Source organism: Neomonachus schauinslandi, chromosome 15, assembly GCF_002201575.2.
Source record: "Neomonachus schauinslandi chromosome 15, ASM220157v2, whole genome shotgun sequence".
NCBI classification, from domain to species: Eukaryota; Metazoa; Chordata; class Mammalia; order Carnivora; family Phocidae; genus Neomonachus; species Neomonachus schauinslandi.
Genome location: NC_058417.1, coordinates 10,694,565 through 10,704,445, shown reverse-complemented (window position 1 = coordinate 10,704,445; position 9,881 = coordinate 10,694,565). Strand labels below are relative to the sequence as shown.

General features: G+C 60.2%; 1 protein-coding gene across 1 annotated transcript; it reads left to right on the top strand.

The window, feature by feature from the left end:
- Positions 1 to 733: 733 nt before the first annotated feature.
- Positions 734 to 5,586, top strand: RNF112 (ring finger protein 112). The gene is made up of 14 exons (XM_044921743.1): positions 734 to 787; positions 980 to 1,020; positions 1,773 to 2,058; positions 2,243 to 2,446; positions 2,555 to 2,683; positions 2,918 to 3,022; positions 3,474 to 3,524; positions 3,843 to 3,899; positions 3,980 to 4,054; positions 4,196 to 4,313; positions 4,470 to 4,636; positions 4,724 to 4,777; positions 4,891 to 4,965; positions 5,049 to 5,586. The coding sequence occupies exons 1-14, from the start codon at positions 734 to 736 to the stop codon at positions 5,517 to 5,519; spliced, it is 1,887 nt and encodes a 628-aa protein (XP_044777678.1). The 3' UTR covers positions 5,520 to 5,586.
- The last annotated feature ends 4,295 nt before the right edge of the window (positions 5,587 to 9,881 follow it).

The window sequence follows — 9,881 nt, the reverse complement described above, 5'->3', positions numbered from 1 at the left end:
GAAGGGGGAGACACCAGGGGTCACACAGCCAATGTCAGAGATGCCAGGGGGGCTGGGGACTCGGCTCCAGGAGGGAAGGCGCAGGACCACATGCAATAGGCCGGCATCCTGGGGCCCCGCATAGAGCGGGTGCTCAGTAAAATGTTCCTCCAGTGACGGAAGGGAGGCTCCCTGTCCCTCTCCAGGTCAGCTGGGGCGGTGCTGTCCCCGTTTCCCCCACCCCTCCTTTTGCACACCGTGCTCGTGCTTGGTGGCCCCAGAAGAACCCTGGCTGGACCAGTAGGGGCCGTGCCTGCCCACAGCTCCATCTCTGCCATGCACCCATATGGCTTCTCTCTCTCCATCCCTCCTCCCCCCTCCCTGTCCTTATCTTTCCCTTCCGTCTCCATGGCGACTCACCACCTCGGCTCTTGCCTGCATCCCAGCCTCTGCCAGGGATTCTGGGCCCGGCTCAGTCCCTCCCTCCTTCGGAGCCCTGGTTCCCGCAGTCCTGTCTCCTCCCCCTGGGGTGAGTCCAGAGGCAGCCTCCTCTTTCCCGACTGTCACATCTATTTTCCAGCTCTGACGAGTCCGGGTCGGCTCCTCTGGGGAGACCATCCCCCACCCACCCACCCTCCACCTGCCACAGCTCGGCCCTTCCAGGAGGAAAGCCATCCTTGTTGCAGCCGACCGGGTCTCTGTCTCGGGCCTCCGCTCTCTGCTTGCAGACCTCTCCCCCCTCCCAGCGCCCCCCATGCCGAGGTCCGCCTTGTCAATCATCTCCTTTTGTCACTGGCTGGGCAAACAGGCAAGTCCTGGGTCCTGACATCTGGGGGGGGGGGCAGAATGGGTGGGGGTGGGAAAGGGCCACCTGGGGACGAGGGATGGGTCTGCAGAAGGGGGATGGAGGCCACTGAGACCCAGGAGGAAGACAGAAACCTGGATTCTCTTCTAGATAACGTTTTATTCCCACCCCCTGCCCCCCATTTTTGTCTCCAAGGAGAGAAAACGGAGCTTCGTGGGAAGCAGTCGCAACAGTTGGTAAGTGGCAGGGCCTGCCAGCAGGACTGCTTCAAGGCCTGCTCGCTCTCTGTGGGTCCAGGAACCCGGGCCCTGTGGCCCCCGGCGTCCTGCGGGCTGTCCCAGGGGAGGGCCCGAAGCTGGATCTGCTGTGGAGGGAGGGACAGGGAGAATCCGGTGGGTACTGCTTGGAGACCGAATCCAGCTCCGAGAGGGAGCGCGGAAGGCATCTTCTAAGAACCAGAGCCATCTGCCCCACCACCTGGAGGCTCCCACCCTCTCCTTGTGGCCCCACGGTGTATGCAGGTGTCACTCCTGTCGGCGGGGGGGGGGGGGGGGAGGTCCGGGCGAGGCCGGTAACTCCCAGTGGGAGCCCTTACAGTGGAAGGCTGTGGGAGAGAGGTTTCCAGAAGGTTTGTGCCAGGCACTGGGCAGGGTGCCCTAATGGCCCCATGAGCCCAGGGCTGCTAACCTCTCCTCTTGGCCGGTTAGGAAACGGGGGGCCCAGATCAGTCCGTGCAGGAGCCTGCCCGTGGCTGCCCGGGGTGGCGGTGGCGGCGGCCATGGGGCAGGGTTAGGACTTCACCCGGGCGCCTCCCTGCCGGGAGCACTGTCCCCACGGCTCTGCCATCCCCGGCACTGGGGTGCAAGTCAGTGAGCTGGCCTCTCTGGGAGCACCCTGCCCCCCAAACTCCCAGCCCGCCGTACTCCCTGCACGCCCCCCCCATGCTGCTCCCAACAGTCTGCTCTGCCGCCCCCCCCCTCCACCCCAGGTCCCACACGCCATTCCCCAAGTTAGAGCTGGGCCTGGGGTCCTGGCCTGCGGCGCCCCGGGAGCTTCCTGCCTGCTCCATCTGCCTGGAGAGGCTGCGGGAGCCCATCTCGCTGGACTGCGGCCATGACTTCTGCACGCGGTGCTTCAGCACGCACCGTGTCCCCGGCTGCCAGCCAGCCTGCTGCCCCGAGTGCCGGAAGATCTGCAAGCAGAAGAAGGGCCTCCGGAGCCTGGGGGAGAAGATGAAGCTCCTGCCGCAGAGGCCTCTGCCCGCCGTGCTGCAGGTCCAGGGCCCAGGCCTCGGCGCTGGGGCTGCTGGGGCGGGGGGAGCTGGAGGGACCTGGGTCCGATCCCTGAGGGGCCCGGCAGCTCTGGCTCTATTCTGGGATGTCGGGGTGCGGAACGGAGTCTGGGGTCGGACGCGCGCTGCCCTTGGCAGCTCAGGGAACCTTCCTTCTCCCGACGCAGACATGTGCTGTGAGGGCTGAGCCACTGCTGCTGGTGCGAATCAACACCTCTGGAGGCCTGATCCTGAGGATGGGGGCCATCAACCGCTGTCTGAAGCACCCCCTGGCCAGGGACACCCCTGTCTGCCTCCTGGCTGTCCTGGGGGAGCAGCACTCAGGGAAGACCTTCCTCCTCAACCACCTGCTCCGGGGCCTGCCAAGCCTGGTGAGGGAAGGGCTGGGGCAGGGGGGCAGTTTAGGGGTCCCAGCCTGGAATTGGGAGGGGAATGGGGGCTGGATGGACCAACGGATGCTCTCTTTCTCTGCCTTGCAGGAGTCAGGGGGGGGCGGCTGGCCGAGAGGAGGAGGGTCCCTGCAGGGGTTCAGGTGGGGTGCCAACAGCCTTACCAGGGGCATATGGATGTGGAGCCACCCTTTCCTGCTGGGGAAGGAGGGGAGGAAGGTGAGGGGCATGAAGGGCACAGGAGGTGAAGATTGCGGGCCGGGGGAGGAGAGGGTGAAGAGGTTTGGGGGGACGGGGAGATCGTAGACAAAGGGGAGGGGAATGGAGAAAGCAAGCTTTGGGGGCAGGTACAGGAAGATGCGGTGGACGAGGGAGGGTTGGGGGAGCACGTGGCGGAGTGAGGCAGGCCTGACCCCTCAGTTCATCTCCCCGCCTCCCCCGCCCCCTGCACAGGTGGCCGTGTTCCTGGTGGACACAGGGGACGCCATGAGCCCCGAGCTGAGCAGAGAAACCAGGACCAAGCTCTGCGCCCTCACCACGATGCTGAGCTCCTACCAGGTGAGGGCGCTGTGATCCGGTGCCCCGCCCCATCGGCCCAGCTCCCGCTCAGCTTTCTCCAGGACGGGGACATCTCAGCCCGGGGCTGGCCCTGGGAGTGCTCGGGATGCTTACCCTGATCTCACAGACGCCTGTGTCTGGGGTCCCCCCACAGGTTCTGGGGATGCCCCTGCAAGGGAGGGATGCCTGCAGTCGGTGAAGGTGGGAACATGGTTTGTTCAAAAGGGAAGTCAAAGGTCCCCGGGAGCCGCTGAAGGCCCGCAGGACCATTCTCGGGCCTGCCTTCGGTCCCTCACGGCCAGCCCAGGCCCTGCAGGCTGCGGAGGCCCCCAGGCAGGTGTCTCCCGGGTCCTGGCCCCACTGTCGGCCTGCGAGCTCCTTCCTCACCGGGGTCTTCCCAGTATCTCTTTGCTTTGCAGACCCTCTTCCATCTTGTTCTCCTTGGTTCCAGATCCTCAACACCTCCCCGGAGCTGAAGGATACAGACCTGGAATATCTGGAGGTGAGGAGAAAATTTGGTCCTGGGGTGCCACCCTATTCCTGCCCTGGCCATAAGTCCAGGGGACTGGACCAGCCGTAATGGTGTGCCTTCCAGTTCTGGCCTAGGAGTTCATGACCTGGAGCTGGGCTGGTGGGTTTGAGGGCAGAGGGTGGAGCACGAGATGCCGGGTTGGGAGAGGCAGGAGAATCCCAGAGCTGGGAGTGTGGGGGGTGGGGAGAGTATGGGGGTGAGGGTGGGGGGTCCCCCAGTGGGCCCAGAGGGGAGGAAGCCACAGTCCTTGGGGTGACCCAGCCATGACCCCTGGTGCCTCACCCCCAGATGTTTGTCCACGTGGCCGAGGTGATGGGCAGACATTATGGGATGGTGCCAATCCAGGTGAGACACCCATTTCTGGACCCATCACCCCAGACCCTAACACCCCCAGGCTGCTGGTGTCAGGACCCCTTCTCTTCCAGCACCTAGATCTCTTAGTTCGTGACTCATCCTACTCCAACAAGGCAGGGCTGGGCCGCGTGGGTGACATCATCCAGGTGAGGGGTGCCGAAGGAGGGGATGCAAGGGGGTTGGGGGGGAACTGGGCAGAAGGGGAGGGGAGGCCCGGGGGGGCCTGCGGTGGAGCCAAGAACAGGAGCCTGGTCCCTAGCTCAGAGGTCTCCCCATCCGTCTCTCAGAAATCCTCCGGCAAATACCCCAAGGTTCAGGAGCTGCTCCAAGGGAGGAGAGCCCGCTGTTACCTCCTGCCCACCCCAGGGCGTCGGTGGGCAAGCAAAGGCCACGGAAGCCCCTGCGGTGAGCGTCCCCGGGGACAAGGCCTCCCCAGCTTGCCCTCCTCTGGCCACCCCCTGGCCCCAGCGAGCTTCTCCCTGCCTCTGACACCCTCTCTCCTCCCAAAGCCCGGCCCTGCTCAGCCCCCGGTCTCCTCAGCATGAGGAATCTCTTCCTCAGACACAGATGACGATTTCGGCCACCTCTGTGCCTACGTGGCGGACGTGCTGAGCGCAGCCCCCCAGCACGCCAAGAGCCGCTGCCCGGGGTACTGGAGCGAGGGCCGCCCCGTCGCCAGGGGGGACAGACGCCTGCTCACGGGGCAGCAGTTAGCTCAGGAAATCAAGGTGCGCCCCCCCTCCCGCCCGCCCCCAGGCCCCGGAGAGCCCCCCGCCCCCCTGCCCGTCCTGACCCCTCCCCTGATGTCTCCGCAGAACCTCTCGGGCTGGATGGGGAGGACCGGGCCCGGGTTCGCCTCCGCGGACGAGGTACGTCCCCCCCCAACCCTCCGGAGGGTCTGGGGGGCCGGGTGCGTGGGCCCTGGGATGCAGCCGAGGGCGGGAGCGGGAGGAGGGAGGCAGCCTGGCTTTGCCGTGGACAGATGGCCGCCCAGCTGCACGACCTGAGGACGGTGGAAGCTGCCAAGAAGGAGTTCGAGGAGTACGTGCGGCAGCAGGTGAGCCGCGGCCCCGCGCGGGAGCCCCAGGCCTCGGGCTCCCGGGCGGGCGGTCAGCGCGCCTCCCTTTCTCCCCGCCGCAGGACGCGGCCACCAAGCGCATCTTCTCGGCGCTGCGGGTGCTGCCCGACACCATGCGCAACCTCCTGTGCACCCAGAAGGACGCCGTCCTGGCCCGCCACGGGGCGGCCCTGCTGTGCAAGGGCAGAGAGCAGACCCTGGAGGCCCTGGAGGCCGAGCTGCAGGCCGAGGCCAAGGTCTTCATGGACTCGTACACCATGCGCTTCTGTGGCCACCTGGCCGCCGTGGGGGGCGCCGTCGGGGCCGGGCTCATGGGCCTGGCGGGCGGCGTGGTGGGCGCGGGCATGGCCGCGGCCGCGCTGGCTGCGGAGGCCGGGATGGTGGCGGCTGGCGCTGCGGTGGGGGCCACGGGGGCTGCGGTGGTCGGGGGCGGCGTGGGCGCCGGCTTGGCTGCCACCGTGGGCTGCATGGAGAAGGAGGAGGACGACAGGGTGCAGGAAGGGGACCGAGAGCCCCTGCTGCAGGAAGAGTGACCAAAGTGGGGAAGAGATGCCAGGTGGGAGGGAAGGAGGTGCGGGAGGGGAGGGGTTGGGGGTGGTACCGAGGGCCCCCCCCCCCCCCCGCCCCCCACCCCGGTGTGCCGCGCTGCCGCGGTGGAATGCCCAGTGTCTGGGTGGCTGACTGAGCTGGACAATCGAGGTGGCTCCGGGATCCTCCAGAGAGGCCGTCGGGGGCCAGGAAGCCGTGTCCGGGGGCAGCGAATAGAGTATAGGGCCTGTTTCGGGTGGCGGACCGTTACTGACCTGCCATGGTTCCCAGGTCCACTTGGCCCCAGTGTCTCCCACCAAGAGTGAGGCTGACCCTCCCCACCCTGGCTTCTTTCCCCTGATGACCCCGGATTGTAGGAAGGCTGAGCAGGCACCATTCTGGAAGTGTCCCTTGGGTAGAGAGGATCCATCCCTTCACAGATGGGAGGAGAAGTCCCAGGTTGAGTGACCTTGGTGCTCAGGGGCAGGGAGCACAAAGGAGGGGCTGGGGGCGGGGAGAGAGAAGGAGGGGCCACCGGGCAAAACCAAAGAGTCCAGGTATGGTGGACAGTGGCCTGAACCCCGGAGTGGAGCCATTTGCTTTGACCACTCTTCCCCAGGCTGCCCCAGGATGATAATGGTGGTCCCCCCCGCCCTCTGCAGCCCCAGGGAGGCCACATGGGCACTTTGAATGGGGGTCCCTGCAGCTGTTCCTTCATGGTGGTGCCCTTTGTCGAGCCTGCTCGCACAGCAGAGTGCCCAAGTTCTTTCTGGAATGCTGTCCCCACGATGGGTTAGATGCCAAAGAAAAACACCAGTAATTGCATTCGGAGCTAAACCAGGCAGCACTCCTAAGTCTATGGAAGCCCTGCAAGGGACAGCAAAGGGAACACTTTCCACACCGGACACGAGCACGCCCTCTTTCCCGAACCCGTGTCTGCAGGAGACCTGGGTGCAGCCCTCCACGGGAACCCAGAGGTCCCAGCGCCCTGCCACGGGACAAGGAAGTCCTGCTGGAAGACTTCTTAGGCTATTTACCCTGTAAAGTACTCGTGGGCTCGTTATATTAAAAAAATAAAATATGTGTGCTTGAGCCTCAGCTTCCCAGTAAATTTTTTAAACAGGACTTGAATTCAGCCCCCAGAGGGCTTTGGCGCAGAGGGGTGGGGGGAGGTGAACGAAGGCACTCCATCGTGGGGACCTGTGGACACGGAGAGGGAGGCGGAAATTCAAGAGGTCTGGGAGCTGAGTGTCCGAGGTCCCACATGGGGGTTGCAGGAGGGCTCAGGCCAAAGACTAAGGGCACAGCCACCTTCCAGTAGGACTTGGGGCCCTGCTCCCCTAGTCTCTCCTGCCTCTGATGACCCTGCGAGCAGATTGTCATCTGGCATCTGTCCTGGCAGAAGGAGAGAGGGGAGGCAGAGCTGGGGAGTCCTTGCTAAAGCCTCGGAGGAAGGAGGACCCAGGCCCACCTCCGTGGGGGTCAGCCAGCCTGCGTTCACCTGCTGCTTCTCCTCTCCGCCTCATCTCCCCATCGCAGAGTTAGATCAGGGGCCACTGTGTCCAAAGCCTGCCTTTTACAGAGAGGGCAAGTCTCAGCTAACGCTCCCCAGCTGGGGTTCCCCCACAGATGTCAGAAGAGAGATTTTTTAAGGTCAGATATGCTGAAATCAAGATGCTCCTCTTTGGTGATTTCTTCCCTCTTCCCATTCAGCTCTGGGCAACAGTGCTAGGGGGACTGAGGCAGAAGGACGTGGTCTGGGACACATGGCCCAACAGTAGAAGCTTCAGTTAGCAAGCCGGGGACAAAATAATGACGCAGAGAAATCCCAAAGCCCGGGTTGGGGACTGGTGGGGTGAAGACAGAGGGCTGAGGGTGACTCTAATGTTTGGAGACTGGGCCAGAGGTGGGGGTAGGGTCCAGATTTTGTCCGGTGTTTGCCGAGAATGGCTTCCTGGAAGCATCTTTTGGGCCCTTCCATCATCATGTGGTGGACCCATGAGCTACAAAACCTCCCAGACTTTGGGGCTGTCAGCCTTAGAACTTTGGGGGGGGTTCCAAAGAGTCCCTGAAGGAGGGTTTTGTCTAGCTAGAATCCCACCTAACAGCTCTCGAAGGAGCTGCTGTGGGCTACTTCACCCTGATCTTTGAATGGAAGTGAGCTGTCGGCCACACAGGGGAAGGGCTCCGCAAAAGCCAGATGAGTCATATTAAGTAGTTATTTGTCTTGTGCCTTTTAGTTTCAAAGCATCTTCCCAAACATCACCTTCCTTAAGTCTTGAAACCATCTCATGCAGCCCGTAGGGTACCCATTTCTACGGAAGCTCAGAGACATGGCTAGTCAGACGTAAGCCAAGACTTGAACCCAAGGTTTCTGATGTCAGGTTCCTGGCTTAGGTGAGCCCTCACCCCACAAGTCTCTCCAGACTCCATGACCAGGCCGCTGGGTCCCAAACCCAATTAGGGAGCTTCTGGGTTTCCAGCATCAGTTCTGGAATTCACAAGAGCTCACATGACTCTGTGCTCAAGGTCCCAGCGGGATGCTGAAGCCTGACTGATTTCTCTTCTATGACCTGTTGAAGGTCACCAACTGCAAGATTCTCAGGTAACAAGTTTCTGGGTTAGAGATCTGGGGATTTGGCTTGTGGTTCCTGCTTCTGAGGCCAGTCCTCATGTTGGAGATGGCAGAACCACCACACGAAAGAGCCTGCCTCCTTAAGTCCTGCTGTGGACTGAACCCCACCCCCAACCCTATTCATATGCTGAAATCCTAATCCACCAAGTGATGGTATTAGGAGGAGGGACGTTTGGGAGGTGATCCGGTCATGAGGGTGGCACCCTCATAAATGGGATTAGTGCCCTTAGAGAAGAATCCCAGAGAGATCTCTAGTGCCTTAGCACCAGGTGAGTGCACAGCCATCTATGAACCAGGAAGTAGGCTCTCACCAGCCGCCACACCAAATCTGCTGGCATCATGATGTTGAACTTCTGAACCTCCAGAACTGTGAGAAATAAATATTTGTTGTTTGTAAGCTACCCAGTCTGTGGTATTTTGTTGTAGCGGTGTCTTGACTGCATGGAACAGGAGCCCCCTAGCTCCCCTTAAACCATTCATTTACTAAACCATGCCCTGAGCAAGGAGGAAACTTCACTTGCATTAAGTGGATGATTATATATAGGTTTATTTATTACTGCATCATAGCCTATCCTAACCCTAACTAACGTGAAAATGTGCTCCTTGAAATGGGGTGAAAACCTGGCTGAGTGGTGGGCAGTGAGGAAACACACTGCTGGATCCATTTTATGTCATGATAAAACATTTGGTAAAACTGTCTCCTACAGTAACATGGAAGGCAGATTCTTGCCCTGTTGAGGAAAACAATTTTTTTTTAAAGATTTTATTTATTTATTTGAGAAAGAGAGAGAGAGAGCACAGAGGGAGAGTGAGAGGGAGAAGCAGACTCCCTGCCGAGCAGAGAGCCCGATGCAGGACTCGATCCCAGGACTCTGGGTTCATGACCTGAGCCAAAGGCAGCTGCTTAACCGACTGAGCCACCCAGGTGTCCCAAGGAAAACATCTTGAAAAATAAAATCTGCCCACCCAGAAAACCCTCCCTACTAATAATGTCGAAAAGGAATAGTTCTATTACTGAGTAAGCATTAACTCAGACCGGGCTGTGTCACAGGTCATCTGCTAGTTAAGACATAACATTATTAAGACAGAAAAGAAATCCCACTACTTCCATGTAGACAAGCAGATATGACCCTATGTGCATATTCTCAGGTATGAATACTTCTCAGGCAAGAGGACTCAACAGTCCCACTCGCTATACGTGCTTTCAAATTCACTCTGCATTCACTGGGTTGAATGATCACTCTGTGGTCACTGGGGTGGCCGTCTGTGCTAGTTAATGACCTCTTTCTGAAGGAAAAATGAAAATTCTTGTACCTCTATGATGAGCAGGTAGTTGAGATGCCTCAGCTGGATTCCCATGATAACAGGGAGATGGGGCGCGTCTTCCTTGATGTTGACATTGAAAAGATATGGCTCCCAGGCCCTGCTGAAAAATCTTCCTGGGTTTTAATTCTGGTAAGAGGCTTATTTAACCTTTAATAAAATTTGCGTGCATACCAAAAGGACAAAGGAATTCTTTTTTTAAAAAATTTTTATTGTTATGTTAATCACCATACATTACATCATTAGTTTTTGATGTAGTGTTCCATGATTCATTGTTTGTGCATAACACCCAGTGCTCCATGCAGACCGTGCCCTCTTTAATACCCATCACCAGGCTAACCCATCCTCCCACCCCCCTCCCCTCTAGAACCCTCAGTTTGTTTTTCAGAGTCCATCGTCTCTCACAGTT